This window comes from Zerene cesonia, chromosome 14 (assembly GCF_012273895.1).
Source record: "Zerene cesonia ecotype Mississippi chromosome 14, Zerene_cesonia_1.1, whole genome shotgun sequence".
Lineage (NCBI taxonomy): Eukaryota > Metazoa > Arthropoda > Insecta > Lepidoptera > Pieridae > Zerene > Zerene cesonia.
The window spans coordinates 1157207-1176855 of record NC_052115.1 but is presented as its reverse complement, the minus strand read 5'-3'; the positions used below and the strand labels follow the sequence as shown (position 1 = coordinate 1176855).

Sequence of the window (19649 nt, the reverse complement as noted above, 5' to 3'; positions counted from 1 at the left end):
AATTATTTTATAGTTTTTAGTTTGATGTGCTTGAAAAGCGTGTTTTTTAGTTTTTTTAAACTATATTTTATTTTTTTCTTTTAGCCTGTGTCGTTTTCAAGTTTCCTTCTTTGTACAATTTTTGTTGAAGAATTAAAAATTAAATAAACTATACTTATAGTAAACTAACAGACATACAACAAATCCTTCGCTATCCACATTAGTTAAAACAAATATTGTTAACTTTCTCAGTACCTCAACTCGTTGGGTTACTGTCCGCAATTCTCCGGAATGGATGAGTTCCTCACGGGCAGGGAAAACTTGGCGCTGCTGATGACTCTGCGAGGTTTGAACGATCACGATACGGCGAATGAAGCTCAGGCCTGGATTGATGTTGTGGGTAAGTTTTTATTAAGTCTGGCCAATTGTTTATTCTGTGTTATCTTTGGACTATCTAGTCCCTTATTACATGATAGATAGATATGATACAATAAATATCAATTTGTAAAGTTAAATCTAGTTTGGTGTACTATTAAAAATATTGTAGGACATCTGTATGTATGCCTACAGTCTAGACGATACCTAAGTCTGCAAATGAAGTTAGTTAGTAACTACGAACTCTATACGTTTGGGAAACCGAATAAATAATTTAATTTTTAATTTTATAGCATACAATTCTATGAATCTAGAAAATAAATTGAGGCGGAATTTGTACCCGTGTCATTTCGCCGAAACGTGGCATCGCATGATCTCTCTACCATACGTAAATTTCAGATTAATAATCCTTTTTTTAACTTCTTGAGGATCGATCAATTTCTAATATAAGTGCAATCGAGTCCTAGTGAATTTATGTGAGATTTTTATATAAAAGTTGTTTTCAATGATCAAAGATCGTAAGTTTGTTCTCGTTTGACGGGTGAGTCGAGTGAGTGAAGTCGGGGTATAATGGAGGCGGTGTCCGTCGCCAGGTCTGGCGAAGTACGCGGAGCGCGCGGTGGGCGGGTACTCGGGCGGGTGCGCGCGGCGGCTGGGCGCGGCCGCCTGCCTCAGCGGCGGCGCCGCGCTCGCGCTGCTGGACGAGCCCACCGCCGGCGTGGACGTGGCCGCGCGCCGCCGCGTGTGGGCCGCGCTGCGCCGCGCCGCGCGCACGCGCCGCCGCGCCGCCCTCATCACCTCGCACAGGTGCGCCTACACTCCCGCAATGCATTACGTGCTGCTAGTTGTTGTGTATATTTTATCTTTTTAATGAGAAAAATTAATAGTACTGCACACGAAAATGAATATACATGGAAATTGAAAACGAATGGAATTACGCAGTGCACATAGACTTCTTTGTCGGAAGGCGATAGCGATCTGATTCAAATCTCAAAATGTATAATTGTTTACCCATTAAAAACCGTACACCGCCCGCGCAGCATGGACGAGATGGAGGCGCTGTGCTCGCGCATCGCGATAATGTCCGGCGGGCGGGTGCGCGCGCTCGGCTCGGCGGCGGCGCTGCGCGCGCAGCACGCGGCCGGACACGCGCTCTGCCTCAAGCTCGCGCCCGCGACCGCGCTCGCCGCAGACGGTACGCTCGCCACATACACACACACACACACGTGGGCTCACGACGCTTAGTCACGGAACGCACCAAAAAACAAGCACGCAAACACGCACTCACACTCGCATGATATATTGCACTTTGTAGACGGTTCTCGTCTAAAAGCACACACACACGGACAGAATGATAAAATAACCGATGCACATATACACGGACACGCATATATATGTATGCACATTTAAGGTAAGAAAATGCAAAACCTACTAACTTCGTAATCACTTTACTAACAATGTCTACTTATTAATTAAATTATATATTTAACATAGAGTAGAACCAGATTCATCAACCTTAACTTATAAAATTTTCGGTTTATTTTTTTTTACTTGTTGTCCGCCCACAACTTCATCCGTAATCAAATTTACATTAATGTCAATTTACGTAACCAACTATCGTTATTTTTAAATATTGGATTACAATCGTTATAGACCTCGCTATTAGAAAATATTTCGTGTATCACTCTCTAGCCTTCTACTTATCACCAGAGACAAATCATATTCCAAAATCGCTCCGTTGCGACTTGGAAAAAGGACAAACAAACAAACACACTAATATACTTTATAACGGAAGTAAGGATTTAATGTACAAATTTCAGAAACGGACAGCTCGAAACCGGACGTAGTACAACTAAAGAGAACACTTCAAGAGAAGTTCAACTGCACACTGAAAGATGAGCATAAGGTATTATTTATTATTATTATAAAGACAAAGATATTTTGTCGTTTTATGTGAGATTTTTATAAGCCTTAACGTGAAGGTAGCTTGGGTAAAAATATTTCGATATAAAGTAGAAAGGTTAGATCTTAACTAGATTGTATAATTTAAGTTTTGGCTTGAAGCGACCGCTCAACAAAAATATGATAATAATAAAGTTTGAATAATAATGATATTGGTAATCCTGGAACCAAGATTCATGGAGAGCTTCTCATTCATGGAGAAAATTTTGGAACAAATCATGTAAATGTCGATTTAATCTTGAATCATCGGAATGATACATTAAAAATCTCCAAAACTAACAAATAGTAAATTTAAAATTTAATACAAATCGATTAATTCCATGAAATTCCTCCCAGACGATGCTCCACTACCATATAAACGACACGCTACGATATAGCGAGCTATTCACTGAGTTAGAAGCGCTCCGGGAGCAATACCCCTCGCTGCTGGAGGACTACTCCGTCACGGAGACCACGCTGGAGGAGGTGTTCCTCTCCTTCGCGAAGGAACAGCATCACGACTCCCCAGCTTAGGGAATCCGGTAAAAACTTCTAGACGTTTCCAGAAGTTTAGTCTTTATATCGTTTGAAATTATTCTAGAACTTTTTGTGTTTATATGCGGTAGAACTTTAAAAAAAAGTAGTTGTTTGTATAGAATGGAACTTTCTAGAATGTTGTTGCCACGGACCTTATTGAAAAAAAAATAAGATTTTTTATAGATTGTTTTGTTGTAGTATATATTGTAGATAGTATTGTTAAATGATTACAAATGTATTTAGAAAAAACTAAGTTAATTTTCTAAAGTTTGGGTGTATACAGGCTGATTACAAAAAATAATGTTTGTTGTTTAATTGTATAGGTTTAAGTTGAGAACTAGATTTGGACGTATTAAAACTCTTAAAGTACTAACTAATTTATTTCGAGCACTGATTCTGTGTGACTTTTTAATTTTTGTTTAGAAAATTGAATCTCAGTTATGATACTTATGCTCTTGAAATGTGAATAAAACTTCTGTCCAAAAAGTTTTAACTGGAAATTTTGTTGCCAACTATATATAATATGAATTTAATTTATTATTTATTTGAATTTATTAGTTTTATTATATCTCCTTAAAAGTATTAATCTTATTATATTATATCAAGTTAAAGAACTTCGCATGAAATTTTATAAATACTATTCGGTTTTACTTTATTGTCTTATTTTCGGAAATAAAATTAAAAGAAGGATCGCGTCAAAGCGAATCACTAGTTTTAAACAACGATAAGTGCTTTTGAATAATCGTGTGCCTCTAAATACGATACCTTTATATTAAATACCTTTTTATATATTATAAACTAAGTAAATAAATTAAAATTTAAAATTAACCTCACTTGAATATAGCTTTTGGTGTTGTGATAGTCTACTGGTTAATATTAATAATGCATTTTGTATTTTCTAATTGTTTAAAATTGGTTGGGTCACTTTTTTATACTGTATATTATGAACGTAGCTTTATAGTAATTAAAAATTTACAGCATTGGATAGAGATTTTTGAAGTCCCTGTAATCTTTGTATACCAAGTAGAATAATAAAATTGAAATGTTTGTATCATTAAAATTTCACTCAAATTATAAATCAATGAAGGGCCGATGCTCATTTAACAGAAGTTATTACACGAACTAACATCATTCCATTAGTTTAACTATTCATATTGAATTCGTTATTGTTACACACCACTTAACAGTATTTTTATTCTACTCTTTATGAAACATATTGTAATAATTACTCGAAACTATGTAACTTAATAACTAACTTCATATTTTATGTTTAAATTAGGCTTACGTCACATTTTAAAAATTGTGAATCTGTATGAAATCCAATATTATCACAAATAAATGACGTTGATAATTAATTTATTTGTTGTTTGCATAAGATAGTATAAACTGTAAATTGCAGTTTCAGTACAAAAACATGTGTTAATTTGTTTATGTAATATAGAATTTTTTTTTTGTAATGTCTGTCCTACTTACGACTAATGGGAATTTTAAAGTGCCTAATTCTGTTAGGGAGATAAAATTTCGGATTCAATGTTCAAAATACTTTCTTAACATATGAGTAATTTTGTAAGATACTTGTATGATAATATAATTCTTTTTATAATAAATTCCCGGTTAAGCATTTGGTAAGTCACTAACAGGCAACAAAAGAAAAGTTCATCCCCTACATAACCCTTAAAAATAAGTAGTATCTATTAAGTATTACTAATATTTTATTTTTTATTTTGTACATGTTAAAGCACTACCCACAGATAATATTTTTAAGGCTTTAGTGTATATACACTTAAAGCTATACATAAGTTAAGCGTAATTATGCACTTTTTAATTGCACTGCCATTTATTTTAATAATTAGTTATGTATTGGTCTAACTAATAAATGATAGGGGAAAAAGTATTTGTTTAAAGTTACCACATACTTTTACTCATTAAACAAAACAAAGTTTGAACTTTAATTTTTTTCTTGTATCCTAGTTGTTTTTTTTTTTTATCTTCATTATATGTAATCTTATATAATAGAGATAAAATTGATTACAGATAATTAATAAAATATGCAAACTGTGAATTATTGTGATATGTACAACAGCATTAAAGCTAAGCAAGCTAGTTATGTTTTAGGAAACAAAACTCGAAGCATCACATATTTAAAATATTTTTAAGAAGGATTACTTTATATGTTAATTCATTGTATATTACTTAAAATATTGTCTTTATTGTATTAAAACTCTAAAATTAAGTACTTAAGGTATTGCAGCTTCTATAAGTTGATAGCATACGTACTGAAAATTGTAAAGACTGTATTTAATCTGCTTTCAATAAATATATATGCTTGTAGTCTGTAGCATCATTTACATTTCCTATAGCTAATCTATAAAAGATAAGACCAATTTCTTTATAAATTTTGTCAAGTCATCATGACCGAGCTTCAAATGCTCTAACAATGACAAGCTAGCCTTCATCGCCTATAGTGTGTATATTATAGCCTGTGTCATTCGGTGAAGTTGCAGGTTTCTAATGTAAATAGAAGTAATTTTTCTAATGTAATAGAAATAATTTTTATTATTATATAGATTAAAAATAACAGACTGAACAGTACAACTTAAATCTTTATTTACATATCATACATTTTGTATAAATTAAAAAATATAAACAGCAAAAGAAAATAGTAAATAGCAGAGTTATACAGATATACAGTCATTTTTAGTATACCCCTTTTTGCCGCTTGAAAGTTACTATTTCAAATTGGTATCAATTACATGGCATCAGTTTCAATTTCACAATCTCTAATGGTTATCATTTCTAATCAAATGATGTCATTCATATAAAGAGATAAGTGATTCTAGTGCAGTATTTAATAATTTAAGTTAGAGTTTTATGTATAGGGGCAAAATACAAATGACCTTTTACAAAATGACCTTTAAGACAATGTAATTTAAATGCAATTACAATGAAGGTTATAAACCAGGCAAATGAGACTTCTCAACCTTGCTAAAATGCATTCTGTTATTACACATAGTTAAGCTCTACAGCTGCTTCAGTAAACTCTAATGTAAACCCACATTTACATTCCTATGAATATTTCTTTGGAGGAAAATTTAGCTACTATCTGTTGTTATTTAAGACACACACAATGCCACACATTCTAAACATTGATTTGACACATGAATTACTTAATTTCTATACTCTGTACATCAAGTGAATTGAAGCACTTCTTGACATCTTCGAATACATCCTGTGGGCCTTTTTCCGCATTTACTCTGCGAACTAAACCCAGTTGATCATAATGGTTAATAATCGGCATGGTGTCATTCAAATAAGTGTTAAATCTCTTCTTCAGACTCTCCAGATTGTCGTCAGAGCGGCCGCTGCCAGCCGCGCCTCGTCCCAGACACCTTTCCGTACATAAATCTCGGGAACACTCGAAAAACAATACGAAAAGAAGTTTCGTTTTATCAGACATCACACGCTCCCAGCCATCTAAATTGTCTTTATTTCGTGGAAAACCATCAATAAGAAACCGCGTCTTTCCAGACTTCGTCATAGCCTTATGTATTAACGAACACGTAACCTCAACCGGTACGATCTCACCGTTTCGGATCTTTTCTTCAATCATCTCGCCATATTCCGAACCGGGCCTTTGCCGCTCCTCACGCAATAGATCACCAGCGGAAAGATGCACGAAATCGAATTCCTTCGAAATAAATGAACACTGTGTGCCCTTGCCGGCTCCAGGAGCACCCAAAACGAAAACAACTTCAGGAACCATTTTTTTTATATAACTACTCAGTGGACGAATGAGTCGATCCCACATGAAATGTATACGAAGACTGAATAGAAATATTTTAATTGAATAACTTTATCGCATAAAACATGCGCGCAATTGTGACCTTGATGTTTTCGATTAGATGCTGACATTGACAGATTTTGACATTGTAGCTGCAAAATGCAGGCTTTGCTATTCGATATTCATACAGATTATTTTACAATAATCGAAGCTACAGACTTAAAAACAACCTTCTTGTAATATGGCTCAAATATATTTAAGTGTCTCGATTTGCTTACAGAGGCAAGGTAAAGGTTCAATTAGTGAGATAATTAACTGCCTATTAAGAATTGAAATAGTTATTACCTCGTAGTATAGTTGTATATTACTTACTCTGTAGTAGAATGTTACGTAATATCATTATCATTATATAGTACTAGCTTTTCGCCCGCGGCTTCGCCCGCGTAGAATTCGCTTATATCGCGCGACACGGTAAGGAGTATTTTCTTCGCATCAAAAAGTGTGGTTTGTTCTTTCCCACGTTCATCTCCATCTTTATACCAAGTTTCATCAAAATCGGTTTGACAATAACGAACTTTCATCCCCTCTTTCAACCCTTTCTACCCTTTTTTCGCGATAAAAAGTATCCTATGTTCTTTCCCAAGTTCATTTCTATCTTCATATCAAATTTTGTAAAAATCGGTTCAGTGGTTTAGGCGTGAAAGCGTAACAGACAGACAGACAGACAGAGTTACTTTCGCATTTATAATATTAGTAGGGATAAAAAAAAGTCACTATCCACCGTCTGTCTGTATAGTTTGATCTATAAAATTACGCAAAATATTTTGATTTTTAATAGATGTATTATTACACCCGTGCCAGGCCTAGGCGGGTCGTTAATTGTATTATGTGAGCCGTAATACCACTATATTTGATAACAATAACGGTTAACTATGAATTTGCTACTTACCAATCTAGAAACAATTTTTGCATCCATTATTTAATACATTTTCACCATTACAAAACGTAGGTACTTACAGCTTAAAATAATAATAGACGAGAAGGTACAGATATTAAAACTTATAACATACAAATCGCACAAAGCCAAGAAAGTAGATACTTTTTAATTATGTATCTGAATATTACAACTTTTAATACATACATATATATACGATAACGAACGAAGTGTAACATAGATATGCGATAAATGAACGTAGAATATAGGAATATTTGTATCAAAAAGGCTAGATTATGGTTTTTCTCGAGATAAATTATTTGAGCAACTAAAATATAGCAAACTTTGTTCTTTAAGAACTGTGTTGGATTTTTTATTTAAGATTATACCTTACCATATTAAGCATATTTCCATCAATTCGTAACTTACCCAAAAAATTACATTCATTAATAGTGTATTCATGAATTAATGAATGTAGATTAAGTTACTCAATTTATGTTGTGCATAAAATTGTATAGAGAAAAAATAAGACCACTAGTTTAAAGGAAAATGTTTTTATTTCTTTTAAAATATATTAATTATCATTTCCGATTCACAATCTTGCTCTGGGCACATCCATCTGTAAAAAATACAAAGTTTATATCAGATATATGCTTCCTATTCCTAATGGCTATAGAAAACAAATAAATATTCAGAAATTTGTACGACTTTCCTCAATAAAATTCAGAACAGGTCTGTGATAAAATCATCATTTGAAATAAAGAAAATATAATAAACAATTTATAAATTGATTACTAAATTCGTATTGATAAAGTAAAATATTAACTTGAAAAAATATACATACCATATCTTCTACTTGAGAGAAACACGGCAAGGTAAAAAGTGAAGATTTAACTGTGTACCCAATCTAGAAAAGAAAAAGATAATTATAAAATCTGCCACATTCAGTAATATCGAAAAATGTATATGGCTTAATCAGTCCTGTTGAGCTTTGAAACTTTCATGTCTAATCAAGATTGAAATTATCATCATAATTTATTTACCTATTATATCTACATAGTTATTTTTCCACATTGTCGATCTTTTTATCTTTAGAGACTTTAGAATATTTCAGTTTATAAAAATCCATTTACTTTAGTACGTAATTCAATTAGTGTTAGTTTCATTAACTTATCAAATAGATATTCAATAATAAAATTACAAAGTAATTATTGTAAATTATTTTATAACTTTAAGAAGGATACAAACTTACATTTCATGTGTTCTTTTCTTAATCCCTTGTTTCTTTTTTTTTTACTTCATTGATCATTCAAGGATTATCTGTAGAAAAAAAAATCTTATTAACATTTGTCCATAACAAAAATCATTCAAAAATCTGAAGAAAAGTTCTCAGGCCTGTTGAGCTTATGTAACCATCATGCTGGCATCTGGCATAAGTTTGTCATCATAGAAATTAAGTACATACATCAATGTGTACAATAATTAATGTAAGGTTTATTTAATCTTTAATAAAATCTATATACTTATATACTTTTTGTATATATAATATACTTTTTGTAAATGTAAGTCACAAGAATAATATAAAAAAGCACACCTTATACATTGGAGGACAAGTGTCACTGGTATGTATCCAATAAGTTTGCAGGTACCTAAAACAAATTAAAAATGATTACTGTGGGTTCACGTAACAGTAAAAATAACATCTTATTGAAAGTAATCAGGAAAATATAATAGTTGTCCTCATTATATCAGAACAGGTCTGTGGTTTGATCATCATTTTTTTTTTTAATTATAAGACTTAGAGACATATCATTTATAAGGAATGATTCTTTTAGTAGACTAGTTCCAAATATCCAAATTTAATCTATATAAACAAATACTCAATACAAAATAAACAAATTTAATCTACTTACACTTAATAAACTGGTGGCAAGCATCTGCAAACAAAAAACAACAAGTTACAAAACAACCCAACATACAAATACACCAAATGTACAGTACAACACTCACCTTTTTTATTGCAAAACTCCATACACACATTAGAAATGAAACACAGTAGTACAATAGAAAAATTATAATTTAAAAATTAATTACAGTATAATAATGGTGTCCAGATGTTCGGTCGTACATAACAATCAGTATGGGTATATTATACTCGGCTAGTTATCACATGGTCGCGCGGTCGTGGAAACAAAACGTTAGCGTGAGGCGCTCATAATGGTACATATTTTACAGTATTGATATTATTATTTGATATTTAGCTACGGCGTTTACAATTTGTCCAAGTATTGCGCTAAGTCGGGCAGACCTTCCTTGAGTCCTTTCCTTTTCCTTGTTTCCTGCAAGTAGAATTTCATGTTTATGTTAGATAAGCTTAATAATAGAACGAAAATTATGATATTGTAATTATGGAGTATATGCAATTATTCTACACTGATAAATATTTTGTATCGTGTTGTCCGTAGCATGCAGTCCTGGGACATAAGGATAGCGGTCCTGTGCAGCGTTTAGAACAACTCGAGCTGCTCTGCTTCCGGCTGAGCCGCAGCCCTCACCGCGGGAGTGGGAACTCGCGCTAAGGCACGGCGCGGTAGCCGGAAGGGTAACTATGCGTACATGTATGTGTAAATATGCGAGGAGTGTACGAACCTGCACCACCGCGTACGGCTTGGAGCCGGCCTCGCACGGGTCGCCGGGCAGCACCTGCCAGTGGTCGAACACGCACTGCGGGAAGGCCTGTCCGCCCGTGTTGGAGCGGAGGTCGGCGGTGAAGCCGAACGACTCGTTGACCGGCAGGTACGCCTTCACCACGAACATCGGCGTGCCGGCCACTTGCGTCTCCTCGAACACGTGCCCGCGCCGTCTGTTCAGCACGCCGTAGATACCGCCCACGGCCACTTCGGGACACTGTTGTATGCGATACACGTTAGGTTATTCAAGGAAATCATAAACTTTTTTGTTACCACATCATTTATTACAACTTCTTTCATGTGTAACATACAATAATGAAATTATTTATTTATTCATGCTAATTCGTCACTGTGGGTATAAACCATGCTATGTACAACGGATTGCCAATTTAATTTTGTGGTTATAATTTGGTGTAGACTGTTAGATCCCCTATTCAGGCAAGGATAATATGGGTGTCAATGCCAAAACAAAGAACTGTTGCTGTACCACGCGTCGGAAACGCGGACGGACTGAGTGCGGCCCGCCAGCTTAGGATAACACGTGGATGCATGCTTGTAGTGGGTACATTCACTTGGGGTACATGAGGTAGGGGTACATTCGAGAACGGAAAAAACGTAAAGTAACATTCTATAGTGTAAAAAAAAGGAAAATTATAACTTACTAATAAGTTGCAATTTTCCAGCTATGTTTTTATATATGATTTTTGTTTTTATCGTGGGTCATAATTAAAGCGGCTTGCTTAAAATTTCTAATTTGACTTTAATAATCAACTCAAAGTATAATCATTTCAAGAAGCTTAGTTAGGTCACATCACATACCTGGATTTCACACAAATATACGGGCTCCATAAGCCTGGGCGAGGCTGTCAACAGACACGCGTACAGACATCTCCTGGTTGTTGGAATGATTTGACCGCCACCTCTGTTTACAATAAAAATAATGTATTAATATCACGTACAAATCAAGCAAGTTTTCTAACTGCATGAACCATAAAATATTACTATATCACACATATACAAATATTACACTGGCAATGCAATTTTAGTATATCTTTTAAAGGAAAATGAAACCTACAATATTTCCTCCCATTGAAAACTGATTATTTTTATAGATATTAATAGTTTTTATAATAAATACCTAGTTTTCTTTATATTTTTTTTAACATGCAACCCACCTGTGGATAGCATCAGTATGCAGGGTAACATCATAGATGTTGAAGCGGACACCTCTCAAGTTCTCTTCCGCCATGACTCCCTCCTTGGCCGCCCACTGGAAACCAGCGACCACCGAGTCCTTAATTTCATTGAGGTACTGCACTCCCTTGGTGCAGTCCACCAGGATGTTGGGTCCGGTGCCCTCGGGGCCGAAGCACCAGATCTTACGGGCTTCGGTCACGTCGTACTCGTACTTTTCGCCAAGATAACGGGCGCGAGTCTTGAAGTCATCGCGCGGGTTCACTTTGCCCTGTTGCGGTCGATAAATTATATTATTAATTGTCTTTAAAGGTCATCTCGACATACAACAATATAACTGTTTCGTATTAATCATTATGGTCTACAATAAATCTCACTCACGTCATCAATGTCCTCGGGCAGACCGTCGGGCATGGGGCAGGCCTTCATGAACAGTCTGTTGTGCTTGTTGGGCGACTTGGACAGGCACATCTGGTTGGACTCCTCGCCGACCGTCTCACGGTACGACACCACTGGGTCAGACTTCTTGATTGGAATGCATGCATGGTCCTCTTCCAAGTCCTGGTAAAATTACAATTAATTATAGAATAGAAGATTGTATTATAATGCTGTATGATTTGACTATGTTGATTATTCATAATTCAGATAATATATCTTAGCAATCTACTGCAAATACAAAAAAAGTTAATAAAATATCTAATAGTATTGAAAAGTAATATCAACTTTGAATTCTGAATATTTTGTCATAACTTTCATAGTTTCAAAATAACCGATCCCAACAATACAAGCATATATTTCACTTAATGTAGAACAAACCTTCAGACAGATTTCAAGATGCAATTCTCCTGCACCGGCCACAATGTGCTCTCCAGACTCCTCGTTGATGCACTGCACCATAGGGTCTGACTTGGCGAGACGCTTGAGCCCCTCCACCAGCTTGGGCAAGTCAGCGGGGTTCTTGGGCTCCACGGCTACGCGCACTACGGGCGACACGCTGAACTTCATCACCTAATCAAGTAAAACTTTATTAGGAGACAGTCAACTATATTATGCAGTAGTTGGAGGCTGTAGTGGGTTAGTTAGTGTCTGAATTGTGCTCTTTACTCAAATAAGTCATTATGAATTTTACATTTTTTAAGGTATTTTGTAAAGTATCTGTATCATGAATTTAAGAGTATCCAATTAATAACTAACTAAATAATTAAATATATTTAATAAAGAAGAACAATAACAAAATAGCATATTAAAATAATAATATGCACATCTTTACAATAGGCACACAACGAAATATTCAAATAAGTATGTTCATAATGAATTATGGTAATTTTTTGAGTATAGACCACTTGAAACTACAGACCTTCATGTTGTGCGCGTTCTTGTACGTGGTGATTGTTCCGGTCTTGACGAGGAACTGGTCGACACCGACGAGACCGCAAATGTTACCAGAGGGTACATCTTCAATGGCTTCCACATAACGTCCCATCATGAGGATGGTACGCTGGATGGTCTTCTCATACAGATCCTGAAGAAATTGTGAGTTTGAGTTTGAAGTAGAATTAGAAATTGTGTTGTTGATGTACTAAAAGGTTGGTTTTTCTACTTAATTTTATAACCGTAACTAATATTTTTGTATCGTGTTGTCCGTAGCATGCAGTCCTGGGACATAAGGATAGCGGTCCTGTGCAGCGTTTAGAACAACTCGAGCTGCTCTGCTTCCGGCTGAGCCGCAGCCCTCACCGCGGGAGTGGGAACTCGCGCTAAGGCACGGCGCGGTAGCCGGAAGGGTAGAATAAATAAATTTTTTTAATGTATGGAAATTAATCACTTTGTATAAAATATTTGTGCAATAAAAATTAGAAACATTGTATTTGTAGTAATAAGACATAGTAATTAAAATTAAAGAATTTTCTTGTAACTTAAAGGATTGAAAAAATTTACCTCTTTCTTTCCAGGTTGGAAGTTAGGTCCCATGATGCGGGCCTTCTGGCCGGTAACCACCTTGCCAGAGAAAACACGACCGAACGCGTAGAAACGTCCCTTGTCCGACGTCGGCACCATCTTGCTCACGTACATCATGAGGGGCGCTTCGGGGTCGCAGTTCTATGCAGAGACGTTTATTTATGACAATTCTTTTTTATTTATGAATTCTTTCAAATTGATTAATATAATCATTTCTATTATGAAAAATGTAATCTAATAACAGTAAATCCAAAAATGTGTCAATCAATTTTGGGATCATATGCTAAAAAGCTTAAGACCAATTCCAGAAAGAAATACTGTAAGTCCTCTTTGACACCCAGAAAGTTATTGAGTAGACAACTGGCAACACTTGGGACTAATAGTTTGTACCTACATTAAGAACTCAATTTTCATTTTACTAATAATACTTCTATTAAGAGTCATTATAAATATTACCAATTCTATTCTACATCAAACAAAATGGTCAAATTCCAACAACATTGAGTTAGATAATATACAATTTTATAGTGGCTGTCTTAATTTGAATTTGTAAATAAGATATATACCTTGATACCAATAGCAGCCTCATCATCATGAGGTCCTTCGTACAACATCTCCATACGGTACTTCTGCGCTACCACGGGGGACGGCAAGTGGATGGCAATCATCTGAAGTAGAGCCTCTCCGGCAGGCAACCAGCTACGCATAACAACCTGTACAAAGATTGTTTAAAATTAATATTTAAATTAAATCATACTAGTTTACTACATCCTTATGGCTATTTGTATTAAGATTATAATTAAGAAGCTAAATATGTAGACTCTTTAATATGAAAAAATGTTTCAATCAATTTTGGGGTCATATGCTACGGGAGCTTATGGCCAATTCCAGAAAGAGATGCTGTAAGTCCACTTTGACACCCAGATGTTTATGAAGTAGACAACTGGCAACACTTGGGACTATATCACATTCTATAATTAAATAGTAAGACCCCTATTAAATCATTATTTAACTTTTCTCATATTGTATATAAGTAAATAGGAACAATTTATTTATTTGTAGTGAAAGGGTGTGTTTGTAGTGAAATTTGTTTCAACTATGAATTCATGCCCCAGCTAAATAAATATGGAGTTAAACAAGAAGGGCAAAAAATAAATTTCCTAAAAAATGTTGAAGACTGACCTTGAGGAGGGCTTTGCCATCCTTGTCAGCATCTTCGTGCTTGATGGTGACACCAATCTTTTTAAGAAGACTGTCAATCTCCTCCTTGCGGAAGTTCATGATGGCGTCGAACACCTTGTAGATAGGGTCGAGCACGTACATGCAGAAGGAACGCTTGTTGTCATTGTCCTTTTGCTTGGCCCACTTCTTGGTCTGTGCGTTGAAGAAGTTCTCTCCCCATAGCCTGATGGCAATAGCTTTCATTGAGTTATGGGCTTTTATAGTCGAGTGTTTGCGAATTGTGTGTTAAGATCTATTTTCGTAATTATTAATTAATTCATGTTCAGTTCTAATATCACAAGTAAAAAAGAAAGAGACTAAAATTTACTCATAGGTAAATAGGTAAGGAATTTTAAGTCATACATGCAAGAATATAGTTTACGATTATTTTCGGATAAATGCGTGTATCTCAGTTTTTGTTGCAAAATGCCCAAAAAGACATCTTACCAATCCAAGCCAAGAGTTAATTTCCGTCCTTGTCTGCCACTGATGTATAGCATTAAAAACTTTACCCAGTATCAATTGGGACGAATTTTCATAAACAATACTATCTAAATTCTAATTATATTCAATATTTTTCTAACTGAATATGAGCAAATATTAAAAATGTTTTATTAATTATCAACAGATATATCCTACGTCATTGTCGTGGTTAAGTACTCGAAGTTAAATGACGTCAACAAACATTTCCTACGTCATTGTGGAAACTAAAGCTAGAAACTTAAATCTAGACCGCCCCCATCCCACCTACGCAAGCCTTTACGTGAATGAGCTAAAAATAGGTAAAGGTCAGAATCGTATTAATAATTCTCTATTCTTAACACAAATTAAATTTATATAATTATTGTTGAATCTTGATTAGATGACCTTTTGAAAGATTATATAAAACATTTCAATTCACGCCACGAATGCAGTTGCATAACATAATGAATGAAGATAAAACGCGCCCCAAAGTATTGATCTCTTGCAAGGCTTGCACATGCCAGAATGCACCCATTTTCTCGCATCTAGGTATTGAGGTCAACCAACTGTCGTCGTTATGCACAACCGTACGATCGAATAACCACGATCAAATAGGAAAATGAATAGAACAAAGTAATACTAACGCATGAACAACATTACACTAGTAATCCATGTAGATTGCTAAAATTCGACATCAAAATATGCAGTTTTCAATACTTATACAAACTTCAATTATTATATTATATTACCTGTTCATAAGCTTGACGAGGTCAATCTTGAATTTATCGGCGTACATCTCAGAGAATTGTTTAAGTGTGAAGGCCCAGCCATGGAGACCGGAGCCGAAACCGACGGAACCCTTGCTGGGGTCAACACGGACCTCACCTGTGAGAAATAGTCGCTATTTTATCTATAATGCGCGTATAATTTTTCTATGAGGATATTTACAATTCCTCTACTTATGAAAATACAATAAACTAGCTGTAACCCGCGGCGTTACTCGCGTGGTACAAAAGTGGCCTATGCGCTAATCCAGACTATAATATATAAAATTTCATACAAATACATTACGCTGCTTTCGTGTGAAACTGACAAACATCCACACATCCATTCTTTCGCATTTATATTATTAGGAGGATGTAACATTTGACTGGTATGTGCACTTTATGATTTTAGTTTGTTGATACTGGTTGTTGAGAGTGGTTAACTAAAATAGTTTTTAAAGCATTTTGTCGTAATTAAGCTACATCTTTGTCAAATAAACGTGACTATACTTTATTGTTAATACAATTCTGTCTAGTCATGAAATACATAAAAAAAGCTAAAACCAAAAACTAATTATTTTATTGACATTCACGGTCACTGTTACTTTTAATTTACTGGAAAAAAGGTAAAATGTGCAGGATCATTACTGAATCAAATTTTTTTTAAACAAAAACATATCATCCACTACTGGAACATTTTACAATCATAAGCTTCACACGTGAATGTTATCGCTTTTCGCATATAACGATAGCTACCACGTGTTAAAATTACTAACGAAAGTAAAAAAAAACCATGTTCTTGGAATCCATCTTGGTTTAGGAAGAAATTATTTTTAAGATTTGTATTAGGTCATTAAAAAGCATAAATAACATTTATTAATTTACATTGCACAAATGATATAATAATTACGTAAAAAATAACGTCTTTATCAACACGTGACTTACGGCCATTACAACTTCTCAATGTCAGGTCAATGACTTGAACATTTGGCTGTTAAATGTATTATGTATGTTTATGTGTTCTGACTGAAATGCACTTAAGTCATTGTCTAAAGATATCAATTATAAAAAGTATAAAATTTTAGTATTTTCATTATTTTTACTGATAAACACCTATCATCCTTTTTGCACATGCTTCCTTATCTAAGATACTTATCATGTTGTGTTTGCAATTTTTCATTAAATTATGAAAGAAATGCATTATCATAATGATTCTAAAGCCCACTTTAATTTTAATACTGTTATATTGAAAATTAAGAAATAACACATTATTTTATATTTTTATTCTATTTACATTTGCTTTTTGAAAATTGTATATTTCATATGCATGAAACTGCAGTGATTTGTAAAAGTCACTTAAAAAAACTTATTATTTGGAGTTTGGATAATAAGGTGTAGTAAACCTTTTTAAATTTTCATATTATAAATGTGCATATCTTACCCATGGGACCACCGTCATCATTGTAGGTGGCGATAATAACGTTAACGTTTTCAACAATACGCTGGAAGGTTTGGTAGAGCTCTTCAGCCTCCAACTGCAACTCTAGCAGGGCACGGTCCATCTTGTTCATGAACAGAATGGGCTTGATACGCTCCGCAATAGCTTGACGGAGCACAGTTTCTGTCTGTACACACACACCTATGAAAATAAAGAAAATATTTTTGAGTATAAATTTATGAAAGTATCAAAACTTTTTATAATCAATTATGTACATATTAAAGAATAATAACCATGATTATATTACTATAAATTATTCACTTTTTACAACAGTGTCTTACACAAGCCATTTCAAACAATTTCTCACATATACCTCAAAAGATTTAAAGATCACTTACCAGAGACACAGTCTACTACGACCAAGGCACCGTCAGTGACTCTGAGGGCGGCTGTCACTTCAGACGAGAAGTCAACGTGTCCAGGGGAGTCAATCAAGTTGATCAAGAAACCCTTCTCACTCTTCTCACGTTGGTCTGGGTTTGTAATGAACACCAAGTCTTTCTCTTCGAGCTCGAAGAACATAGAAATAGCGCTATGGACAAAAAATTTTGTTCACTTTCTATGGCTTTGGTAGAATTATTGCAGAAATATGATAATAGATATCAGATGGCCGTTCTGAAGAATCCTCAAGGAATTTCGGATTTGAAATGGTAAGAACAATCATCATGCTAAGTGAGAATTAAATACTTAACTATTACTTAACTTGGGTAGCTTGGAAATCAAATTATTTTTTGTGAATTTGAAAATGACCAATTTATAATATGTATGTATTGTCAAAACTTTAATTATTATGATATCATTGTTTGTTTCGAGTGCATGGTGCAATCGTGCCAAGTTCAATTACGTGCAACATTTGCAAAATTTTGAGCGAAAAACCGTAAACAATAGTAAACACCATGTGTATTAACCTCCAAAAATTCATACAAAGAACTATGAGAGATTAATGGAATTATAGGTTATGGTGAAAGTGCAGCCATATTGCATAAAAAGAAAGGACAACTTACGTGGATTTGATGGTGATACATCTGTCTTGCTCGTCTTTTCTGGTGTCCGTGAAACGTGTCTCTCCGGCTCTCGCACCAGCGATGATACCGGCTTTTGACACCAGCGAGTCTGTGAGTGTGGACTTGCCGTGGTCGACGTGGGCAATGACGGACATGTTGCGGATATTCCGCTTCTTGTCCATCATCGCACGGATTTCGTCTACTGTGAAATTCACCTGCACAAAAAAGACCACTTAACATCTTGGACGACATAAGTTTCAGAAATTCAAAAAAAAACAACGACTAGAATTAATTCTCACGAGCACAATGATTTTCGATTAATCGGTGCATTGCAGAGAGCTTTAAAATAATAAATTAAAGACTCCTAGGGTATTCTCACAACACTATCACTGAGACACTTTGAAAACGTCATCCGAGTACAAAGACGATCGACGTGATTGAACTAAGTTTTTAACTTTATTTTTCACAAAATGCACAAAAATATATACACGAAGCATTAGCACAAATAATCCGCTGCACTTTTTTAATCACTATTATGATTTTCCATACTTACCATATTGGATGGTTTTTGATTTTTCTTTCAAATAAATAAACTACCATACGCCAACAATGGCGTACGCGTGAAAAAGAACCCTTTTCCACTTCGTGGGCCGGATGTGCCCACTAGTCGTCAAATGTGGCATAAACCAGAGACAATCATCCAGATGTGTTACCAGTTTCAAATGTGTTCCAATGTTGAAACAAAGATGAAGTATGCAAAATTAAATTATTTATTTTATGTTATGAAAAACTATTCTTTTATTTCATGAGTTTTTATAATAAAATGTTAGATCATATTTTAAAACAGAATGTATAATTTACGTCAAAGCTACTCAAAGCAAACAAAAACCGTACTTTGTTATTGCATGGCATATTGACGTTTGCTGTAATTAATCCTATATAATAAAAACTTCATAAAACAGTCCAATTCAATTTTAAAAAAGGTTAAAAATTAATTATGACAGTATTTTATTCACTGTAGATTTGCTGAGAAAGAGCTTTTTTCGCGATATATGTGGTGAATAAAATAAGTATAATATTCAGATCACTGCACTTTAAAGTATAACAAATGTTGAACCACCGTGTACAAAATAAGATTGGCATAAGGCTTAAGGTCAATACAAGTTGCGATAAAGAAAAAAAAAGCCGCTGAAATTCAAATGTTTCGTATGACGAAAAAAAAATTTATTACAGGTACATAATTTAATCCCTACTATTCCCTACTATTCCCTACTATTCCCTACTAGTTCCCTACTAATATTATAAATGCA

The 19649-nt window shown here is 34.5% G+C and overlaps 3 protein-coding genes and 1 long non-coding RNA gene across 4 annotated transcripts in view; 1 reads left to right on the top strand and 3 right to left on the bottom strand.

The window, feature by feature from the left end:
• LOC119831846 (phospholipid-transporting ATPase ABCA1-like) overlaps positions 1-5163 on the top strand; it is a 25133-nt gene extending 19970 nt beyond the window's left edge. The window contains exons 28-32 of the mRNA XM_038355393.1: positions 232-379; positions 948-1161; positions 1395-1549; positions 2175-2260; positions 2653-5163. Of these exons, the coding sequence (XP_038211321.1) occupies positions 232-379; positions 948-1161; positions 1395-1549; positions 2175-2260; positions 2653-2829 (780 nt within the window). The 3' untranslated portion in view covers positions 2830-5163. The remainder of the gene's footprint in view (positions 1-231; positions 380-947; positions 1162-1394; positions 1550-2174; positions 2261-2652) is intronic.
• Positions 5164-5415: 252 nt separating this feature from the next.
• Positions 5416-6761, bottom strand: LOC119831646 (UMP-CMP kinase). Its single transcript, XM_038355081.1, has one exon. It carries the CDS (start codon positions 6638-6640, stop codon positions 5996-5998), a length of 645 nt encoding a protein of 214 aa, XP_038211009.1. The 5' UTR covers positions 6641-6761; the 3' UTR covers positions 5416-5995.
• Positions 6762-8085: 1324 nt separating this feature from the next.
• On the bottom strand, positions 8086-9453 carry LOC119831647. The gene is made up of 4 exons (XR_005287897.1): positions 9142-9453; positions 8800-8867; positions 8392-8454; positions 8086-8166 (listed from the first exon to the last, which is right to left on the bottom strand). It is a non-coding gene; the product is annotated as an uncharacterized LOC119831647 (long non-coding RNA).
• A 153-nt stretch (positions 9454-9606) lies between these two features.
• LOC119831645 (translation elongation factor 2) lies at positions 9607-19043 on the bottom strand. The gene is made up of 15 exons (XM_038355080.1): positions 18893-19043; positions 18340-18554; positions 17674-17867; positions 17279-17476; positions 15823-15958; positions 14573-14795; positions 13957-14103; positions 13370-13531; positions 12789-12953; positions 12248-12439; positions 11813-11992; positions 11413-11702; positions 11057-11159; positions 10197-10454; positions 9607-9886 (listed from the first exon to the last, which is right to left on the bottom strand). The coding sequence occupies exons 1-15, from the start codon at positions 18893-18895 to the stop codon at positions 9818-9820; spliced, it is 2535 nt and encodes an 844-aa protein (XP_038211008.1). The 5' UTR covers positions 18896-19043; the 3' UTR covers positions 9607-9817.
• Positions 19044-19649: the final 606 nt, after the last annotated feature.

Coding starts and splice junctions, on each gene's coding strand:
- LOC119831646 (XM_038355081.1), bottom strand. CDS start 6,640: ATGTGGGATCGACTCATTCGTCCACTGAGTAGTTATATAAAAAAAATG.
- LOC119831645 (XM_038355080.1), bottom strand. Junction 17,868..18,339: donor TGTATCACCATCAAATCCAC/GTAAGTTGTCCT, acceptor TTTTGTCCATAG/CGCTATTTCTATGTTCTTCG. Junction 13,532..13,956: donor AGGCTGCTATTGGTATCAAG/GTATATATCTTA, acceptor GTCTCTGCATAG/AACTGCGACCCCGAAGCGCC.